Source organism: Mauremys reevesii, linkage group 5 (assembly GCF_016161935.1).
Source record: "Mauremys reevesii isolate NIE-2019 linkage group 5, ASM1616193v1, whole genome shotgun sequence".
NCBI lineage: Eukaryota > Metazoa > Chordata > Testudines > Geoemydidae > Mauremys > Mauremys reevesii.
In genome coordinates, this window is record NC_052627.1 from 81,545,452 (window position 1) to 81,568,904 (window position 23,453).

At 39.3% G+C, this 23,453-nt stretch overlaps 1 protein-coding gene across 5 annotated transcripts in view; it reads right to left on the bottom strand.

Moving 5' to 3' along the window:
- Positions 1 to 3,940: 3,940 nt before the first annotated feature.
- FAT1 (FAT atypical cadherin 1) overlaps positions 3,941 to 23,453 on the bottom strand; it is a 179,255-nt gene continuing 159,742 nt past the window's right edge. For 3 of the 5 annotated variants that reach the window (XM_039539918.1, XM_039539919.1, XM_039539916.1), the window contains 10 exons: positions 17,297 to 18,098; positions 16,167 to 16,298; positions 15,895 to 16,058; positions 14,695 to 15,157; positions 14,190 to 14,343; positions 13,782 to 13,892; positions 11,670 to 12,301; positions 11,190 to 11,327; positions 6,434 to 6,469; positions 3,941 to 5,431 (listed from right to left, as the gene is read on the bottom strand). In XM_039539918.1, coding sequence (XP_039395852.1) covers positions 4,806 to 5,431; positions 6,434 to 6,469; positions 11,190 to 11,327; positions 11,670 to 12,301; positions 13,782 to 13,892; positions 14,190 to 14,343; positions 14,695 to 15,157; positions 15,895 to 16,058; positions 16,167 to 16,298; positions 17,297 to 18,098 — 3,258 coding nt within the window. In that variant the 3' untranslated portion in view covers positions 3,941 to 4,805. Of the gene's footprint in view, positions 5,432 to 6,433; positions 6,470 to 8,979; positions 9,040 to 11,189; positions 11,328 to 11,669; positions 12,302 to 13,781; positions 13,893 to 14,189; positions 14,344 to 14,694; positions 15,158 to 15,894; positions 16,059 to 16,166; positions 16,299 to 17,296; positions 18,099 to 23,453 lie in introns of all 5 variants that reach the window. The other 2 variants (XM_039539923.1, XM_039539917.1) reach the window with 2 other exon arrangements.

Sequence of the window (23,453 nt, forward strand, 5' to 3'; positions counted from 1 at the left end):
GTTTTGCAGCATGAGCTTTCGTGGGTGAATACCCACTTCTTCGGATGCAAGTCAATACAAGCAATGTAGTGTCACACGTGGCAGGCGACTCGATATCATCGTCGGACTCCTCACTGTCACTTTGGAGCTGAAGGAAGAGCTCAGCTGCCAAACGTGTTGTGCTGGCGACACTCATCAGCACAGTCCTCAGCAGCTCGGGCTCCATTTCCCACAGAAATCGCGATTCCCAGAGAGAGTAAAACACAGCAAGCGACTCACAATGGCGCCAAACGTGGCCGGAAAAACTGTGACTGCTGGGATGTGAAGCGATGCGCCACGGGGCGTTGGAACAGGAAGCGGAATGACCCGCATCCTTCCGTCCCCTTCCCACAACCCACAGCGCCAAAATGGGACGAGGTGCTCTGTGGGATAGCTGCCCACAGTGCACCTCTCAATACAGCGCTGGAAATGCAGCAAGTGTGGCCACACTGCAGCGCTGTTAGCTGTCAGTGTGGCCACACACCAGCGCCGTCCCTACACGGCTGCACGACCAGCGCTGTAACTCCCAGCACTGCAATTTTCAAGTGTAGCCAAGCCCTGAGACCAGTTAGGAAAAGCAGTTGCCTTTTGGTGTATCATGTTAAAACTGTTGCAGCAACTGCAGAGCCTTGGTGTGTTCCTTGAAAGTTTTTTCAGTTTCAGGAGTAGAGAGTACAAAAGTTTGAAAAGGAACCCTCTGAAATCAAATGGCACGGTTCCATGGCAGCATTCAGACTCCCCACCATTCCTGAGTGTTGAGGGACCGAGATCCACCCAGATAGCAACTGAAGTGTCAAGTCTGTGTTTTAAAAGGGTTAAAGTTTCACAAGGTTGTTTATTTTGCATTCCTCAACATATTCATTGTATTTTTAATGATGATTAACAAATGTGATCATAACCAAAGCAGGCAATAGATTCTGGCACTCATGACAAGGCAGCATGTATGGCATTTCTTCTCTACTTTAGAGGGCAGGCTAACTCTCTTCACTCTCTCAAATACTTTTACAGCACATCATCTTCTCTACCCTTGACCTCTCCCTTCCTTTAAAATCGGGGATTCTCAAACTTCTTTGCATCAAGACCACAGGAGAAGGGACCCAAGCCTGAGCCTGCCCGAGCCCCCGCTACCCCAGGCAGGGGTGGGGCCAAAGCTGAAATCTGTAACCTGAGTCCCACCACTCAGGGCTGAAGCCCTCGGGCTTTGGCCCTGGGCCCCAGCAAGTCTAATGCCAGCCCCGGTGACCCCATTAAAATAGGGGTGCGACCCACGTTGGGGTCCCGTCCCCCAGTTTCAGAAACTCTGCTTTAAATCAATGATCAGTATAATGCCCTTTTATCTGTAAAAGACAATCAGCGGGTGGAATACTTTGCCTAATAATATAGTCATTGTAAAGTCATTAGAGGTATTCAATCTGAGATTAGGTAAGTATATGGAAAGTATAATATGGAGTTGGTCCTGATTGATGCAAGGAATTGAACCAGAGCCTTGAATCACTTGAGAATAACTCTATGCTATACTTTATTAATACACTTACCTTTTCCAAATGACATCGTCTGCACTGAGATTCCATTCAGTTTCTACTGCTTTCCATTTTTCACAAACCATAATTAAAAGTTTGGGGTTTTTTTAGTCTCAAAATTTACAGCAGTTTTCTTCATAGACTAAAAACCTTGACTGACTTTCAGGTTTTCCGAATTCAATCGATTTACATGTAAACTTAATTTCTGTTAAAGGCACAAACTCTTTGAATAAAAATGTATGCTCCTTTGATCTTGCCCACTGTTTTTGTTCGGTTTCAGTTGCTTAAGAAAATGTCAGTCTGGTATATTAGACGGATTGTCACCTCTCCCTTCTATTGGGGTCATGCCAATTAGGAAGCAGCTTTAGTTTCTGCACAGTCATGTTTTCCCCACACTGACAGGGTCCCATGCTGGTTAACTTTCAAAGTTGAATCCTACAGAGAACCAAGCACTAAGCAATCCTGAGCAAAAACTGCCACTGGCTTTACCATTAATAGGACAGTCAGGGACTTACCCAAAATACTGGCCCAGTTTGTTAAAGACTGCACCAGTAAACTTCCAAGTCAGCTACTCAACACAAGAGTTATTAACCACTCTAAGCCATTTAATAAGCAGATGCTTTTATTAATGAAGTTCTTTGAAGTAATTGTTATATCACAGTTCTTTTCTCGCAGTAAGAGATATAAAGGAAAAAGGCCATCTGATCCAACATCCCAGTCCGTTATCTATCTTAATCTTAGTCTCCTTAGTTTTAGTCATAAAAAAAAATCTACTATAATAATCTCATTTATTTACACTTTCAACTGCAATTGCATAGTATTATAGTGTAAATTATTCCATGATTAATAACCTTAGCAGATCTTATTTCTGTATTCCTTATTTACTAATGAGTTCCTAAATTTTCAAATGATGTTCATTAGATTTGAAAGCCTCACCCATGGATACAATTTATTTCCATAATTTACATGTATATTTTCTAAAACCTCTGTAAGGTCACCTTGAAGTCTCTTCTTTTCTTACATTATCTTTATTACCCTAAACTGCATCCTATGTATGGCCCCACTCCAACGCCCACTGCAATCAATGGAAAGACTCATTTACTTCAGTAAGAATTCAGGCAAGCCCCATGGCAATAACATCCTGTGTAGTGCAGTGCATTGCAGTGTTCCAATGAGATGTAACAAGTGCTTTGTACAAGAATAGCATCACCTTCTCTTGTTTTGCTTTTCATCCCTGTTTGCCTTTTTTTTTTTTTTTTTTTACTACAGTAGGGCATTGGACTGATTGTTTTAGTCATGTGTTTTTACCTTTCCCTTTATTTGGCCATCTTATACATTTGTCAGTTAGTGGTATGATCTCTGATAGCACAGTTATTAGCTCATGTTGACAGAGGTGTGGAGCTGCACTGTGCTAATGCTCGCTGGCACACAGGGGAATGTGCAGGCATATCATCTGTGGGGATGGTGCAGCCAGCTTCTCTCTGTTCACTAGGCCAGGAGCAGAGCAAGGCACTTTGGCCCAGCCCCTTCGCCACCTTCTTAAATGTGGATTGAGCCCCTAGTGGTACATGGAGGGAAGGTTCCTTGTGCAAGGGACAGGGGAAGAAAAGCATCTTGCTTCCTCTCCCCACCTGTGCACCTATTCTGTATACCCAGAAAAAACTGGCCCTTCTGTTTTTCAAACCCCTTTCTAGTCCTATAAACAAACACAGCAATAAATAAATAAATAAGTACAAACAAGGTAGCTGGTTCTACCATGGCACATTTCTTTCCTTGCAGAAATTTTATATTTATCAAAGTCAAATATTTTGAGCCAACTATGATGCAATAATGAATACTTCAGCAGTAGATTTTTTCTTTAGTGACACGGTGCTTAACACCACAGGATCTGCAGGAAATAACACTGCAACTTCAAACAATGGAAGTAAATTAGCAGGAAAGAAAACAAAACAACAAAAAAGTTGATGCACTCTTTGGGCAACACTTGTAAGAAGTTGCATGTATGATACAGGAAAAAGGTTGCTTGTGAAAAACGGCTTTGGAAGATTGCTTTTTATATGGATTTTTGCTGTGGTTTTAAATGCTTCTCAATTTAGACATTTGGTAATTCAATTAATTCAAATCTGCTTTCAAAAGAAAATGTGAACTAGCGAGAAGGCCACTTAAGTTTTGTACCTATATTTACTCATACTAGCCAGATTTCTTTTAAAAAGCAAAACAAAAACATTAAGTAGTTGCACACTCCCATCTAGTGGGCATCTAACATAACTACAGTTTGATTTTTGAAGAAGGAAAATGTGTTGCTTGGAGCCAATACTATTCAGTATAAAATAAATAGATTTCAAAAAAGCTGCACTGAATGCCTTGTCTTTTTTTGTATAATACATAACAGATACACAGAGGAAAGTTAAAGTATTTTATTAATAATTTATTGTCAGTAAGAAAGACTGGCTAATGGTAGTTTTCAGTAAAAACCTTTACAAGACCATTGCATCACAAATATACAGACACTATAAAAACTGTGTCATGGTGGTTTTGGTTCTAAACAGGTATGCAGAGGGTCCCCAACACACTTTCCAAGAAGGGAAAAAATGTTTACAATTCTAAAATACAGCAACCCATTTAAGACATTTCCATATATCTGACCCAGAAAATATCAGATCTCGTCTAACCTATGTACAGCTGGAATCGCATGAACATGCTGAAATCCTTATAATGAAATGCCAAACCTCAACGGGGGAAAAAAAAATACATACAGTGAAGCCCTGATTATAATAATAGTCAGGGTGCTAGTTTAATGGCACACTAACACCACTAGATTCAGTGGAAAACAAATTCACAAAATATCTACAAAATCTAGTTAAAACTATTAAAATCAAAACTGTACATAAAATTTACAAAAAAGATTGGAGAAAATTAATTTGCATTAGAACTATATAAATACATGTATCATGCTAACATGGTGAAGTGGTATGTGGTTTGTTTGGTTTTTTTTTTTTAATTTATTTAACAGACAAAAGTAAGTACAAAAAACACTTTCAGAAATGGCACAGCCAATGGAAACCTTTGATCTGTCCAATTACAGTAGGTTAGGAAATGGAAATAGGCTAATATGTTGAAATGAGCTGCATGATCCAGTGCAGCCATGCCAGTTTTAGCTCACTAAACAAACGCATTCAAGCACTGCTGCCAAGAAAAAAAAAAAAAAAGCTCTTCAAGAATCCTTAAAATTCATTCAAGCCTAGGCACTTTTGTTGAGTGTGAGTGTCAGACTTCTGTATGTTGTTGAGAATCAAGTGGAGGAATTGTCACATCTTCAAAGTGGCCATCATCTCCACTCTCATAGTCACTCATCATTACCTCAGACCCCATTTCACAGCATGCTGACACATCGGAGCACGAAGCCGTGGAAGTGTACACAGACAGGGACATGTTGTCTACAGTGGGTGCTTCAAAGTCTCTATTGTACCCTAAAGTGTAAGGAGCATAAGGTTCTCTATAATTACTGTTGACTCCACTGGTTGTATTCTGAGGTTCTGACATATCTGCTGGGTAGTGGTGGGGAAGGTATTGATTAAGGTTGAACCTCTGCCTGCTTCTTGTAGAAGAACCCAAGCTGCCCACTGCCGGCATGTCTCTGGGTGGCTGTATTGATTCAAACTGGTCACTGTATTCTGGTGGTAATGGCGGGAGCTCATCAGGTGCAGGAAAATCATCAGGTGGAGGTGGGAAATCGCTTTCTATGTCATAGCCTCCAGGATAGTAATCTGTATCAATGGCATTTGGATCTGTGTAAAGGGGAGCTGGCTCTTCAACCACCTCATAATTTGGGTACTCTTGGATACCGGGCAGTTCAACACTTGGCATCCAATCTGATGTATCCCAATGATAACCTGCAGTGTGAAGTGGGTTTAAAAAAATTGTATTAGTATTTTGCCCTCAAAGTACACTCGTACTGGAAAATCAACACATTGTACAGAAGACAACATGACCACTAGTAATAAGGACATAACTTATGTTAATTACTTCTGGAGCAATCTGCTCCCGGTTTCACAAAGACATTTAACACAAAACAACTTTATAGTATGCCATGCATGAAACATTTTATTATTTTGTCCAAATTTGGAGTATTAATATTTTGGTCATCTCACCAAAAGTGGGAGGCGCTGCAGTTCATCTATGAGATGTGCTGACACACACAATGGTATACAATCATTCTTTTGGTAAAAAATAACCAAAACAGCCTCCCTGAGGAACCTAAATTCCTATGGATCGACACTTGTTGTATAGTTACTGATTACACTGATATCAGTGGTCTTTTTTCCTATGAATATATATATTTAGAACATATAAACCTTGTGTTTCCTACTCAGAGTAGTAATCTATGTTTGGTAAAGTATATAGAATGTTTAAAGTAACTTTACCATTCTACTTAAGATTAACATACTGATTCCACTAATTACTGTCCTTCAACTCTATGACTACTTCAGTAACTGAATCCTGCAGCATATAATTTTTAAACATATTTGTAAAACCTTTTCATCTCTATTAGTAAAGATATTTGCATTCAAACAAAAACAAAATCACAAGATTAAATGTATCATGCATAAATAACAGAACTGCTCCCTGTTTGTAAGCTTTTTTTCTGAGTAAGTATACGCCAAACTAGTATCAGTGGTAGAAAACACCACTCAGTTTAAAGCCTTTTTACTTTTCAGATAGGCACTAAAAAGGAAAAATGTTACAGGATCTAAGTAAGATGTGAAGTCTAGCAAATAAACAGTAATTACTGCAAACAAATACACAGCAAACAACTGAAGGTAAGTCAGTATTAAAAACCAAATATTAACGAAGAGTTAAGTGAATATCAAGGAACAACTGCATGCAGAAGTCACCTCTTGAATTGCTGAGGTCAGGAACAGCAAAAGACTCTTTAGATGGCAAAGTGAGAAGAAAAAAAGGAGAAAACATCTGAATTAGGTATCAAATAGGTGAACTAATGTGAAGGCATACAAATAACAGCTGTACAGCATGATGCTTCTGATGGACATGCTATGCTCCCTTACTTTTCTCTATTATAATATTGGGGAGGGTAAATCTGCCATTAAGGGCACATCTACACTGCAAAGAAACTTGTGGCCGGCTTATGTCAGCTGACTTGGGCTCGCGGGGCTCAGACAAAGGGGCTGTTTAATTGCTTTGCGGTGTTGGTGTTTGGACATTGGCTGCAGACCAAGCTCTGGAAGCCTCCCACATTGCAGGGTCCTAGAACCCAGGCTCCAGCCCGAGCCCAGCTGTCTACACCACAGTTAAACAGCCCCTTAAGCCCGAGCCCGTCAGCTGGCTCGGGCCAGCCACAGGTTTATAATTGCAGCGTAGACCTACCCTGAGTTACACCTGTGCAACCAATGTAATGGGGTAACATTTTGGGGTAACTGAGGGCAAAATTTGCTTCCTGTCCTGTTGAATCTAGACGGGCTGGAGTGCCTACTTTAGAGACATTGATTATGAGAACACAGGGAAAGAGAGAATGAATACAAATGTAGAGACTTCTCAAGATATTGCTGAGCAGAGGCAAAATCAGTCCTTGCTTAGGCAAAACTCCTATTAAAGTAATTTTTGGGAGTTTTGACTGAATAAGGGTGGCAGGATTTGGCCTGATAATTGCTTCTTTGTTCTGCATGGTTTTATATGTGGTTCTTCTTACAACAAACAGAGCTCTGGGTTTTCTTTTTAAGCATAAGTCTACCACTAAACGCATACAGAAGATGTAAATTTGCAGGGTGTTTGGTAAAGCTTCAAGGTAGTTTAAATATCAACCCAGGTAAAATATTAAATGATTAAAAATAAAAACGTGAGTCTCTGAAGAATTGTTTTAAAGGATACTAAATGTCTGCATCTCTCCATCTTATCTTGATACTTGGCTACTGTTCAGATCACTTGTAACTCCCAATAAAAATCCCACAAACATCATTTTTTTCTAATTTCTAACCATCAGAACCACAGAAAATTACATTAGTCTAATTTTTTCAAAGGTTTCTTCCCACCCATTCTCACAACCATGCCCATTATACATGGAATACGCTGTAATTTTGAAAACCTTTGATCAAGCACTAGACAAGTATACTAGTGAAATGTTTTCCTGGCACTTGTAATTAGAAGAGGAAGTCTGTGCTTTAATCTACTTGCCCTTCTGTTTCTATATTTACTCTAAATACTACACAGTACTTAGTTTTTATAGGGCAATAATTCAAATGGCAGCCACAGCTACAATAAACAGTTTTATATTCTAGAGGTGGCTTCACTCTGAACAAGGTTTTAATTGATAAATCCTTTCTAGGAACACGTAATACATCCTTTCTAATTAAGGAATATGGAATATTCATAGGGGCAGGAATACACTTTTTCTCAGTAGCTGATCCCTGGAGTCTATTTCAGCCCAATGCCTGAATCAGCCTCTGCAGATCCATGAGGGGGTTGGGAAAGAATGGATTATTTGCATTGCATTGGATCCTTTGGCCTCACCCTTCCTCTGACCTGAAGGCAACAGGTCTGGAATGGGATTCCATGCAGTTCACAGGGTATGCACTCCTGCATGGACTTGATTCTCTAGTCCCTACCTTGACTATCCAGCTCAGACACCAGAAATATCTTGGGTTTGCAGGTAGGGGGACCTCTGCAGCCACAAAGCAAGGGCCTGGGATTTGATCCACAGTCAATATTTTGAGCACATCGTTTTATAAGGAAAGCAGTCTTTGTGTTACAGATTTTCAGTATACCAAAAAGTGGGACAGACTTGTTGGCAATGTTTTGTATCTTCTGGAGATTACAGAGTGTAAATAATTACATTATTGAAAGTTGTCTTTGTGTGTGAGGATGAGAGTAGGGGCTGCGCACTGGCCCAGATCCAAAGACCACCGATGTCAGTGGGCTGATTCTCACTGACTTCACAGGGCTTTGAATCAAGCCCATTGTGCCTAAGGCAGAAAAATGCCAACTGGATTGCACGATTACTTGGTGCAATGTGTGTCAACTCCCCTCACTGCTGGCCCAGCTTTGTTGCACAGTTTTGAAGGACAACTAGCCCATGGCAGCACTCTCTCCCCACCCTGTCTACACGCTAGAGCCTTGTGCAACAAGACTATAAGGACTAGGATTGTGCCTGATATGCTGCACAAGTATTTGTGGAGAGGAGGCACCTCCAAAAAACAGGCCAAATTTTGTTAGGTGCGTATATGTAGGCACTCACATTTGAAAAATTGTCCATACATTTTATATATCTGTACTGAGAATACACACAAAAACAGATGCTACATACATTTTCTGATAAGTAAACTACATTTCATAATTACCCATCTACTTTACTACCACATTACTACAAGACAAAAACATGCAATATTCTGCCAAAGCAGTAAATAAAAAAGTGAAAACACATATATACCTTCTTTTTCCACCGAGTCAACAACAGCATTGACAAGGTGTATTACAGTCACTATGGAAGCTTGTAAATGGTATGGAAGGAGCAAATTAAAACAAACCTATAGTTAGTATCAATTTAAACAGCATACATGTATATAAAGACATAACAATAAAAATACGTTTTCAGTGCTTTACTACCTTAGCAAATAACAATGTAATATGATATATATAGTCATTAATTTATTCTTCTGTATAATGGCAACTTGATACCATAACTAGTCCTGAAACCCAAATAATGTATGCACAAGCACAGGGTTTTTTGGTTAGATAGGAATTTCTGAAATGTTTTGTCACCAAATGACTTTAACTGTGGTACTTACTCTATAAAGATTATAAAATGGACTTTTCTAAAGGATCCCAATGGGGAGGTTAAAGGGATTAAACTAGGGCTCCAATAATATATATATATATATATATATATATATATTTAAAACCAAAAATTGTTAGGGAATCTTCCAATGAAATGGGACTGAAAATACTAGCGAGGATATAAAAGAGAACGAATAAGGAAAATACCAAGTATCTACATAGTTTACCTGAGCAATGTGTTTTTATAGTAGCAAGCTGCACCAGTAAGCTAAGTGGTCTTGTGCATAGCTGAATTTCAAAGGCCTTTGATTTGGCATAGCAAGTGCTATGTCACAATACTATTCTACTTAAAAACAAACAAACAAAAATGAATACAAATGAAAACAAAAAGCTTACTAGACTGTTTATGTGTGTGCACTCTCTGTCTAGGGAGGGGAAAAGGAACAGGAAAAAAAAGAAGTACTGTTGCAAAGTCAGATTCTACCTCATATACACATTGTTACTGAAGTGACTAGCAGTTGTATGTACGTATTTGAGAGCGGATTTGGTTTCATGGACACCTTTCTGACCCAATGTCCAGCAGAAGAGCTGAGTGACATTCTCTAGCTACCAAAATGGCATGAAAGAAGCACTGCGGTGATGCTAAAGCTGCCCCTTTTGGGATAAGGTATTAAAAGAACTCTCTTGCATTCAAGTTAAAAATGATATCCTTTAAAAGGGGAGGAGTGAAGAAAGAAAAGTGGCTGACTACCATTCTGGCCAAAACTGTTCTAAATGAGGGTCCAAACTTGCCATTGCTTCATGTCTAGAACTCCCACTGAAGCCAGGGGAGTTGTGTGCGCCTCAGTGGTTTAAAGCGGATTAAAGGTTAGTCTCTCCCCTATAACAACATTTTCTCTGCCTTCATTGCTCCAGGTAGGATATTACGTGACATATGGTACTTTTCACATCCATTTTTATCTGTTCACTTTCCCATCAATATGTGATTGAGATTCCAGGCAAAGATATTTGGAGATTATGAGGTGAAGAAGTGCTGTGCTATTAATATAACAGCAGCTTGCTTTTTAATGAAAACAGAAGTTAAACCCCCCCCCCAAACCTGCTTTATTTTATATATATATATATATATGTAAAAACCAGTCACCATCAAAATACTATTTACACTGATTATAGAATAATATTCTTGTTTTATGTACTGGCATGTTTTTGATACACAGAGGTTTTGTATATATTCATATCTGATCATGACAAAAGCCAGATAATTACTACTATACTTCTACAGTAAAATCCCTTTTGCACAACTTCCTTCATTACTAAGATAATCAAACTTACAAGCAGTCCCTTAAACTCTGCTCTCACTCAGTACTGATCTGATCCATATGGGAGCTGAGGCCGCAGCAAGAAAAAAAAGGAAACAAATGAAACTGTAACACCAAAAAGTTTTACTGAAAGCTGAATGTCAAAGCTAAAACTACACTTGTGCAGAGGCTAATTTTTTTATAAATTTATAACCAATTATTAGATATATCAAGAAACGTTTGTACCTCCCAACACCACCAAAGACCTAATACTGAATTTGTCGTTGTTAGTACTTTACAGTGGAGTAAATATTTTGTCAGGATACAGTATTTAACATGAAATGTAATCTAGCTGAAACACTTATTTAATTGTACAGGTTTAAGTAGCCTTCAGGAACTAACCTATAGAGATGTAAATAAAAATATCATATATTACATATATACACATATAGATATAAAATCTATCTATGGATATAGATAATTATACACTTCTATATGGGGTGATAGGCAGGGAGGGAAACAAATGAGCGTGAGCAATAGAAAAGAATGATTAGGCATTACATACCATTGTCATCGCATGACTCTGACTGGAAGGAGCTAAGGGACTGGACCTCAGACATACTTTCTCTAGTGCTGTAAGGATGAGAGGCCTTTTCCTCCAGAGACTTCTTTGAAAGGCAAGGATCAAGATCTACTACTTTAGCTGAAAGCAAAAAGAAATGTAATGTCAAAAAATTAATGTACTATGGATTGAACATTCTTCATAAAAATTAATGCCCCTCAGGAGTCCGAAAATATTTGTGAGAAAACCTCTGAGCAGGAGGCAACTCCCAGAGCCAGTAAAATATATCTGTGTAGACTGTTCCTCGTATATGATGTATCTTGTGTCCTGCTGTTTACAATAAAATCTAATGGACTCAATATTTTTTCTTTGTGTAAAACACATCCATAAACTCATAGCCCTATATCAGTACTATAGATTCAAACTCTGAATTCTAAATATAGTTGTACCACAAATGTATTTTAACAAAAGTAGATTGCTTACTGTCATAGTCAAAATCCCAGCTCGGTTTCTGAATTGAGTCACTGTCTGAAGGAGAGTTCGATGGAGGTGGCGGAGGCAAGTTAGGTGCCACACTGCAGACAGCCACTGCCTTTCGGTGGCCATGTACAGAATCTGGGTTAAAGGTACTAAACTCCGGATGCTCTGGGATGGTCGACCCCTCAAAAGAATTCCTGTCAAGATTGTTCCTGGAGTCACTTGGAATGCTTGGAGTATAAGAAATGGGCCGAACAGGCACCTGGGGTGGGATATCTGAGTAAATGTTCTTATTCAGTTTTGAATCAAAATATGGTCTTTGCAAGAAAGCTGTTGCTGTTCCCAGGTGTTTATCTTCAGACTCTGGCTGGCGTTTCTTCTTTCTACTGATCAGTTTGCGGCAGAAAACAAAAATCCCAACTAAGAAGAAGATTCCGGCTATGAAAACAATAATTCCGATTACTTCTGCTAAGCTAATGTTCCAAGATGTTGAAACGTATTTATTGAGAACAATCTCTGCACAATATCTTCCTCCAAATCCATGGCTACAATTGCAGTGATATGAGCCATATGTGTTCTCACAAAGGGCACCATTGAGACATGGGTTTTCTGTGCATTCATCAACATCAGTCAGGCACCTGTCAGAGCCGAGAAATAATAGTGAACATTAATGCTACTTAACTAATACTACATGAAACTCCTAGTACTCAGCAGTTGCAGATTTGTTTTGTTTTTTAATATACAGAATCTACATTTTGCTGTACAATTAGCTATTTTATTATATTGTTTTCTTATCTGAGGAGTACAGCTACTATTTTACCTGCATTTTTTCACTGCTGTTTCCCCCAAAATAAAAAAAAGGGGTTGTTAACTCTTCAAGTGCTGGTTTTCCACAGTGTCACATATACTATGGAGGGCACATAAACCGGTGTTACCACAGGTCAAGCATAAATTTCTTATTGCTAATTGACATCCATTTTACACTTTCCTAAAATATAAGCATTTCAAAGATGACAAGGCCAAGACACCAAACTTTCTTCACCATTTCAACCTTGTACCATCAACAATATTAACTGAACTGCTTTGCCTATGTCCAAACTAGATTCCGAGTCCCTAAACCATATCCCGTAATGGGATCTACTGACGTGAATTCCACTTGGGTACAGGCTTCTGTATAAGTGAATTTCACTGGAGGAGCTGGAGCTTCAGTTGTAAGCTTCATGCCTCCTTATATGTGGTGAGCATGTCACTTTAATAATTTTTCATCTTGATACAAACAATTTTATTAGGGAAAGATTTGGCCATCTTTATTTATGCTGAGCAGCACCTTATACTGCAAATAGCAGGAGCACCCAGGCTTGAGGTGTGATAGGGAAGTTCTAATGCTTTTTGCTGCTAAGCTGCTGAAGAATTATGTTTGAGCAATTTGCTCAGAAACAATGTGAATAAGGAAAAAAACATTGCAGTTTACAGAATGAACTGCAAATGACATTTTCAATTTTCCATTATGGCATTAGTTGATTAAAAACAGATTAGGATAAGACTGCCTCTTTTGATCCTGACACAAAAATATTAGTGCTTCCTTATTTACAAATGTACAAACTGAAAATATTAACATACTGATGAGTCTTTCCTCCAGAAAGGGAAATTAGGTCTATAAATTCCACACCGGCTAATATGGAAAAGACGGCCCTAAAAGAAACTCTTTTCTCTTAAGACAGTGTGGTTCCAATGATCAAATGTGCAAGGAATACAGCTTCCAAATTTATGTTGCTTGCACTGTGATGTACTACTATGAGAGCTTTGAAGTTTTAATATTCTGGACAGTATTTGTCATGAAGGAATCCAGATCACAACTCTAATGTGCATTTGAGTAAGATATAAACATTGTGCATACAAGGTAAGCACCTATTTTAGAACTATTAAGGGTGGGACATACTAAGCATAATTAATCTGAGTGACAGAACCTTCCTGCAAAATTTGAGTTTTCATTGTTACAAAATTCTAAGGGTTCTGGCCCAAGCTAAATGTTCTTATGTTCGTACTAATTCAGTTATGTGCTAATAAAAGTAATGTTGCTAAAACTGTAAATGTAACCAGATGTACAAAGCTACAAACCTTTCTCCACGAAAACCAGTCTCACACTCACAAACGGGCCCATCCAAACTATCAATACACTTGCCACTATTTTTGCAAGGGTTGTCTTTGCAATATGGACCCAACTGACACCTGGAAAGGGAAAAAATGTATAAATTATCTTCTTCCCATAAATAGTACAAACTACAGGCCTGATCCTGTAAGGTGTTGAGTGCCATCAACTTCAACTGACTTCAGTGGACACAAGGGTGTCCAAGACCTCACAGGGTCAGGCCCTAAATAAAGTAGATGGAAGAAGATATACAGAATCTTATTTATATTGTAGGACTCCAGAAGCATTCTTGTTACAGTAACATTATAGATTTATATAAAAAGTATAGACATTTAATGTAATGACTTGCTTTTTTATAACAAACAATGAAGATGTACCTCTGACCAGTGTACTGTCCTCTGCACTGGCAGACAAAATCATCACTGACCGAAATACAAGTGCCACCATAAAGGCAAGGATTGGAGGCACATGGATTGACACTCACTTCACAATGGGTTCCCATAAACAAAGCAGCACACTTGCAATAATAACCTAAAATCAAGCAAACACTGTATGAAAGACATGCATTTAGTGCATTCAAAGAAACTACCATTTCAACCTACTGGGGACGGGAGGGGTGGGGGAGAAGGGGAGAGGCAGGCTTGGCAGTCAATATCCCCTCTGAAGGGAAAGGAAGTCTAACTTCTCAAGTTTGATTAAAACAAATAGAAAAAAGAACACAAAATGGCATTTGGATGGAGACAATATTTGTTAATAGAAATATAAACACTTCCAGAATCCACACCCACTCAACACCCCTCTTAGAAAAAAAACTTATGGCCCAGGATCAGGGGATTGGAAAAGTGACTTAAAACAGCCAGCAAAAGAATAAATAAAGCCTACCTCCATTGGTCAGTGGATTGCATATGCCACCATTCTGGCAAGGACTGCTTGAACAGCCTTCAGTAGCAGTCGGTAAACATCCAGGAGATACATCTACAGATTCTTCCATATGTGCATAATTTCGCGGTTTGCTGTTTAGTGGTAGCTCTTGCCCATTAAGTACAATGGAATCCATACATCCTCTGAAACCATTGCTGACCTGAGGACTCCTCCCATGCCTTGTACCTTGTTGCCGAACATGTCCACCAAAAAATACATAGTTATCTAGGTTTAGTGTTCTAAGCGTGCCAGGAGCAGTACCAGATGCAGTGTGCACCCTGTCCAGAACCAGCCGGGCATAGTTTCCATCCACTTCAAGAGACACTGAATGCCAATGACCATCATTAATCTGAATACTCTGAACTGAGACAATGCCAGGACCACTGCCACAGTCAAATTTATACTGTAGCCTCCCATGGTGAATCTATATAGGGGAAAAATAAAAACAAAACCAAACACCCACACATCATTAGCTTTTATTTTACTCTGTGACAATCAACCAACATTATCACTTTAAGCAAATATGCTAAATATTTATGCCAGTAGAGGTTTCCAATTATGTTAAAGAAATGACAAAGCATTATTAGATGTTGGTCATATGGGAGGTTTATTGATGTTATATTTCATGATGATGAAGAATCATTGCGCATATGGCTCTTTGTTTGGCTTAATTAAAATGTGTGCTTTACTTTGTCTTTAATTTTTCCTGTGGTAAAGGAAGTGACAGATTGTTAAACAGATTAATTAGAGACTGTTTGAAGAACCAGGGTCTCCCTCTTCAGTGTTCCCACTTGGGAGCTGTTTCGAGAATATATCTTCAATATCATTTCTGTATGATATATCAGTATATTTAAGAAAGACTGATCTTTATTTTAAAGTTGATAGTTTTAGATAAATACCATCGGCTGTAACAAGAGCGAAGGATCAATTTTATTAAAGAAAAGGAATTATTACACATTAAAAAAAGCTTTTGATAAAGGTTTGCTGTCATCTGGATAAAACAACAATATTTTTTACTTTGAAGGCAATATTCATTATGAGAATTCTGCAATGGTGGAATTATTAAATCTTTACACTCTGGTAATAAAATATCTTTTAATTAGGCTGATGTAAAAGCAAAGTATGAAGTAGAGATCTATGCAATGGTAGATTATAATATACCTCTAAGATACTATAGTCTGTTCCTCGGGCATACATGACAACTGCATGGGTTGAATATGTTCTAAGCCTCATTGTGAGCTTCATTTCCTCTTTGTTTTCATTTTCCAAGAGACGATATTTCACATAGCTGCTCCCAGTAAATGTCACTGACGAACCAACTGATGCTTAAAAAAGACAGACAGGCATGAAATGATTTAACACAAGATTAAAGCCAAAGTTCCCTTTCAAAGTACTGCAGACTTATCCAAAGCATTTCAGAATTAAAATCTCACCAGGACACTGGCCAGGCTTGTCACTATGGCAAACACAGGTGTACTTTCCTTCCTTAAGATCTGCTATACATTCAGTACCTTCGGGGCATGGGTTTCCTTCACACACATTATTCACAAGAGGGCACTTCCCTTCTGTAAAACAGAGTAAGTGGTTTATTTTTCAGGCATGGTAATTTAAAGCAAAACCATCTTGAACTTAAAATACAAAACAAAACACAATTCTTAACTTTAGACAATGGGAATGTAAAGTGGTAGTTATGTTGGGTGACTGACAAGAAAATAGGCTAGGCAGCAAGTATATACGGTAGCTATGGAATTCCTAAACAGTCATAATTTCAACTCCTGCCAGCAGAAACTCTGAAATAAAAATGTGCTGGTGTACCAAGGTAAATCCAGGTAGATATTATTTTAGTGTGCGGTTGTTGGTTTTTTTTTTTTAAACTCTCGAAGGGTGGAGGGTTTTTTTGTTTGTTTGTTTTGTTTTTTTGAAGGTTACCAAAAGATGTGATCCCTCACCTACTATAAAACCTTAATTATTTTAGAAAATAATACTGCACCTACTTTAAAAAAAAAAAAAAAGATTCATAGGACAGATCCTCCTCTGGTGTAAATCAGCATAGCTTCATTTACTTCCATGGAGGATCTGGCCCGATATATCCTGTTCTACAGCCATGTTGTACTATGCCAGTTGAAGGTAAGGCTCCTGGCACTGTCCAGAGGTTGTGTGGAGCAACATTCTAAGCAGCACTAGGGAGATAGACAGGTGCTTTGTGTGGACTTGCATGTCAAAAGACAGGCAACTATCCCAGCCTTCAATCAAGAAGCAAAGTAGGGCTGCAAATTGGGATGTTCGCTTTTATAAAACAAATAAATAGAATGCTTTAGAAACCAAAAACCCTCTTATGGCTTTACGCTGGGTAAGCTATCAAAAGGTGGACAGCTGCATGTGGGCCAAGAACTACCCTGAAATCATTTCTTTATTCTTCTCTTATTTAGCATGAAATGACACAATCGTGTCAATGGTAGCTATAGCATATTTTTAGTGTTTGGACTATAAAATGAATGTACCATTAATGTCTCTGGTTGTCTGAAATTATACCATTTATTTTCAGGGTACATCTTTTCCTTACCTTTGCAAAGACAAACTGCTGTTCTGTGGTGACGTGGAGTGACAAAACTCAGCCTGGCTGTGCTGTGAGTTGACATGGAATTCTCATCTATGGTCACTTTTTCTTCACAAAATTTCCAAGGACAATCCAGGCCTGCACAAAGCTTGTGGAAAATGTCAAGTATCCGGACACCTAAGATCTCCTCAAGGTCAGCTACAGAGGAGTTTATCTTCTGGAGTAGAATTCTGGTTGGATGTTGAGAACTACCAGATTTCTCAACAAGCAGTAGTATATCGAGGTTTGAAGGAGGATCAGAGGGTTGCAAACTAACAATCTGTATGTCGCTTCTTCTCACACCCAAAATATTTCTTAAAGCTCTCTGGAAATTGCGCCAGTAGTCACCAATGAATTCTTCAGGAGCGAGGTTTGCAAAGCGTATAGCAATGCTGTGGTTTAGCAGTTCTTGCGTGATTTGTCTGATGTGCACTGTAATGTCAGCTGCAGTAGTAAATTTTCCATCTGTAACAGTGACATTCAGGAGGTACTGTCCTACGTCTAGCCTTTTGTGTGCTATCAGTTTACCACCTGTGCTAGAGACAGAGAATAAGGATTCCATCTTGGGATCCAAACTGTATGTTAAAGTGTCATAAACATCTTGATCGGTTGCATGGATTTTCCCAATGACACCACCTGAATATTCTTCTCCAAAGGCTGTAATAAAGATTTCTAGCGGCAGAATTGCTGGAGGATAGATGCTCTCCTCAATAATTCTAATGTCAATGTAAGTCAAAGATGACAACTGTGGTTTTCCATTATCTGCCACCTATTAGAAAATAGAGAAATAAAGAATGAATTTCTGCTTTGTCTCATCAGATTTGAACAGAAACATTTACTGTACTGTAGAGAGTAAAACATGCTTGCAAGATGCTGCTTTCAGGAAAAAAATATCATTTTTCTTATAAGATGACGACTTATTAAAGTTTCATACATAACACAGGTCTTGATAGAAAACCTAGCAGCGACAACATAAATAGTTCATATCAAAATTACAGATGTATTTCTATTATCTGTGCAATAAAATTTAAATTGATAAAGCAGCAAGGACACCTTTTAATAGTGTCACTGCTATTTATTAAAACAGGGAAAAAAGTTGTCAGTGTGAAGCTCCAAACACACTATTACACAATACTAGCCACTGATTCATAGTTTTCAGGCAATAATATCACAGTAAACATGAAAAGCTAAGGATCTGAAATAAAGTTTCAAGTCCTAGTGATTCATTAAGTATCTAAAAAAATTTCAGTCTTCAAAGATTAAACAGATATGCTGTTTATAAGAGTAGATTTCTTTGCATTTCCAGATACGTTGTTAAATAATGCACAGTGGCTTGTTTCAGACAGCAGATGGCGCTTGAAGTATTTTTTTTTATTTGAAACATGGAAATATCTTACAAAAAGTCACAGTGACGCATGCAATAAACATCCAACACACACTCTTCTCTATACAGTCACTGGGAGAACCTCAGTTAAAACAAATCCAAATTGCGAAATGCCAAACATTATATTAAATTGAAAAGGCAGAAAGTTATGTTTAATTATATTGTGTTTCATGATTTGTCATTGTGATGAATAAAAACGTCCTGTGATGGTATTTGCTTCAAATAACTATACAAATTATCTTCAACAGTATCAGACTGTCTAGTTCCAGCAAAATTCAAAGACTTTTAAAACATGATGCCAGTGAATCCACAACCCATTCTGGCACAAGGACGCATACTGTGATACAAAAAGAGGAAAAATAGAAAAGGAGAGTGAGATAATGTCCTCCCATCCTTTCCCTTCCATTGTTCTCATCCTTCCCTTCTCAGTTGTTCTTCTCTTTGCATTACCTCTCTGGAGCAGAGTTCTGTCACAGAGAAGTGAGCACTGTAACTCTAACAGGACACATGGTACAGAGTGGCACAGGAAAATCATATGTTGTGTTAAAAAAAATCTGTATAGCTATTGAATTACTATTAGAGCTGGTTAGTGCTCTTGGAGATAGGCGCAGGAAAATCATTTTATATTTTCATACACAAATCCAAACTTATGAAAATCTGAACATAAGATTTTTAAAAGGTATTACATGTGTGCAATATTCACCATTTTAATATTGTATAATCATTGTAGAAAGATCGGCTTATATCTGGAACGCTGACTTTTAGTAACCCAAATGTTTAAATAGGGAGACAGGACTCAAGCGCATGCTATGTTTGGTTTTGCCTAGATTTCTGACTGGTTGTTCTAAACATAAAGGGCAGAGTTTGGATCTCGGGGAGAGGTAAGAATGAAGAAAAGAGAAAGAATAAAAAAACCCACAAAGGGGCATGTAGAAAAAAGAAGAAAGAAGACTTAACTAATGTGGATATATTTAAAATAATTATATTGATAGTATTTTAAATGGAGCTGGTTAGGAATTTTTTGCCGTAACATTTTTGCCACAAACTTTTTGTGGAAACGTATCAGTTCAGACAGTGCATTAATCAGGACGGTTTCTCACGTCCAGGATGAAATTTTTGTGAAAACCAGAGACGCCCACCTCAGAAGAGCCTACTGATTAGGGCATTCATTGGGAGATGGAAGATGCAGGTTCAAAACCCTACTCTGCCTAATTGGGTGCCCTAGCCATGAGGCTATAGAATAGTCTTTCCCTGGCTAGGGTAGAGTATGCACTTGGGAGGTGGGAGATTCAGGATCAAGTCCCTGGTCTGATTCAGGTACAGCGGGTCAGGGTTGTGTTCTTGAAAAGGGCGACGGATGTCAAAATGACGTATACTGGGGACCCACTGTACAGCAGTGGCGTAGGGAGGAGGGGACACTTGGTCGGCAGGCAATGATGCGGGGGGGAGAGGCAGAGGGGTAGGAGTGATCTGGCCACCTCTCCCTCCCTCCAGCCGGTCTTGCTGGGCTCCCGGAAAAATAGGGTGACCCAGAAAAATGTCAATTGTCAGAGGCTGTCAGGGGACAGACTGACACAGAGAAAAGGTCTACAGAGAAGTCAGAAGGAGCTCTGTCTTTCTCTAGATCCAGGGAATCTGTAAGCCTTAGGTAATGCAGGAATGTATACAGACTGATTGTTTTTAAGGGCTTGGCTACACTTGCAGATGTGCAGCGGTGGGAGTTACAGCTGTGTTCGTACAGCTGTGTAGGGAAAGCGCTGGTGTGTGGCCACACTCACAGCTACCAGCGCTGCAGTGTGGCCACATTTGCAGCTTTTGCAGCGCTGTTGGGAGTGATGCATTATGGGCAGCTATCCCAGCGTTCAAGTGGCAGCAATGTGCTTTTCAAAAGAGGGGGGTGGGGTGGAGTGTGACAGGGAGCGGGGGAGAGAGAGAGTGTGGATTTTTGGAGCCGACACTTCAGCTCCCTGCCTTGCAAAATCTGAAAATTTCCTCGACCCCTCATTTACTCTTAACTGCAAATAGCCTGCAGACCAGATAAGCAGCTGCTCCAATGGACTCCATTTCTCCCCCTCCCCCCGCTGTTTCTCTCCTCAAGCAAACACTCATCCCCCTGCCTGCCTCATTCACAGCAAGGTAGTGGGTTATCTCAATTGATTGTTTACAGTCAGTTACAGATTGATCACAGCAAACAAGAGCTGTGTTTGAGCCCCGACTTCACAACAAAACAAAGAGAGTAATTTAGTTAAAAGCATTCTGGGATATCTCCTAATACCCTGGAGGCCAATAACAGCGCTGGTGTGTGGCCACACTTGACGAGCAGCGCTGCATCACCAGCGCTGCACTCGTTATACCCCAAGCAGACCAGGTGTTGCAGTGCTGGATGTGCCTTGCAGGTGTGGACAGTTACTAAGTTGCAGCGCTGTAAAGCCTCCACCAGCGCTGCAACTCTCCAGTGTAGCCAAGCCCTAAGATCTGTGTTTCTCAAAAGCTTTTATAGAGTCACAGACTAAGCTCAGAAGGGACCATTATGATCGTCTAGTCTGACCTCCTGCACAACGCAGGCCACAGAATCTCACCCACCCACTCCTGTAATAAACTCCTAAACTATATCTGAGCTATTTAAGTCCTCAAATCGTGGTTTAAAGACTTCAAGGTGCAGAGAATCCTCCAGCAAGTGACCCGTGCCCCATGCTGCAGAGGAAGGTGAAAAACCCCCAGAACCTCTGCCAATCTGCCCTGGAGGAAAAATTTTTCCCGACCCCATATATGGCGATCAGTTAAACCCTGAGCATGTGGGCAAGACTCACCAGCCAGACACCCAAGAAAGAATTCTCTGTAGTAACTCAGATCCCAACCCATCTAACAGCTCATCAAAGGCCACTGGGCATCTTTACCGCTAATAGTCAAAGATCAATTAATTGCCAAAATTAGGCTTTCCCATGATACCATCCCCTCCATAAACTTATCAAGTTTAGGTTTGAAGCCAGATATGTCTTTTGCCCCCACTACTCCCCTGGGAAGGCTGATCCAGAACTTCACTCCTCTAATGGTTAGAAACCTTGGTCTAATTTCAAATCTAAACTTCCTGAGAGCCAGTTTATATCCATTTGTTCTTGTGTCCACATTGGTACTGAGCTTAAATAATTCCTCTCCCTCCCTGGTATTTATCCCTATTATATATTTATAGAGAGCAATCATATCTCCCCTCAGCCTTCTTTTGGTTAGGATAAACAAGTCAAGCTCTTTGAGTCTCCTTTCATAGGACAGGTTTTCCATTTCTAGTAGACCTTCTCTGTACCTGTTCCAGTTTGAATTCATCCTTCTTAAACATGGAAGACCAGAACTGCACACAATATTCCAGATAAGGTCTCACCAGTGCCTTGTATAACGGTACTAACACCTCCTTATCTCTACTGGAAATACCTTGCCTGATGCTTCCCAAGACAACATTCGCTTTTTTCACGGCCATATAACATTGGCAGCTCATGATCATCCTGTGATCGACCAATACTCCGAGGTCCTTCTTCTCCTCGGTTACTTCCAACTGATGAGTCCCCAGTTTATAACAAAAATTCTTGTTATTAATCCCTAAATGCATGACCTTGGACTTTTCACTATTAAATTTCATCCTTTTCTTACCCAGACCACCTCCTGCCAACACCCCAAGTCTTGGGCTGCATTCAAATAAAGATTTTGTCTACGTTCTTATACTAGTGCCCATTACCAGAGCATCTGTGTATGACACTCAAAAGTAAACCACAGCTCTCTCTTTCTCTTCCTGCTTAAGGTAAGTATGGTATGGTTGTTATCTCAATATGGACTGAATTAGCATACACAGAAGAGTGGACAGGACTTCTCCAGGCCCCTGCATTAACAGGTAGGAGCTTATCTGAATTTTTTTGATGAAGCATTTTTTTGCCTGAAAACGCCAATTTGTCAAAACAAACTTGTTTTGGGAAAAGGCTGCTTTCAACAAGGTTTCTGAAGATGGAATTCCATTTAAAAACCAGAGGGAAAGACACTCACCCCAGAGTAGCCTGGCAGTTAGCCAAGTGGTTAGGGACGTGGGAGACTCTGGTTTAAGTCCCTACTGTGACTGGTTCAGAGGTCTCCCACAGCCCAGGAGACTTCCCTAACCACTAGACCAATGCCTATTCTTGGGTGCCTCTCTCTGTTCATAACAAAAATGAGAAAGGTCGCGGTTTCATCCCATTGTGGAAAAAGACAATGTTGGAAATCTCAAATATTTTTGCAGGATGGGAAAACAGTTTCCCCACCCAGCTTTAGTGGAAAGCAAAGCTCTGTTTTTTCATGAATGTTAAATATTAGTTAGAGGAATAATTTGGAGCTTTGGGGAGAGGAATTATTATTGGCCTTTAAAGAATTTTTAGGAACAGAGCAGAAGATTTCTCCCAAAACAAGAGGTCTAGAAATGAAATATAAGACTTGATCATGTGCAACATTTTGGGAAATTTTTTAGCCTAGAATCTTGATTCCTCTGTTCATAGTTATCTTATTTATCGGTCTATAGCTGAATTAAGATAATGAAGAGTCGTTTGATCTTTTCTTATGGCACAGTCATCTAACAGATATAAAAACGTATCTGGGAAAACTAAGCTATCAAAGAAAGTGAGATTTATTGAGTCAGACCATCTTCCCTTTATTGATGATTGCTTTGATAGCAGCCTGTTGGGTTAGAGATTAAGCCAAAAGTATAAAAAAACATCTGGCACTTGA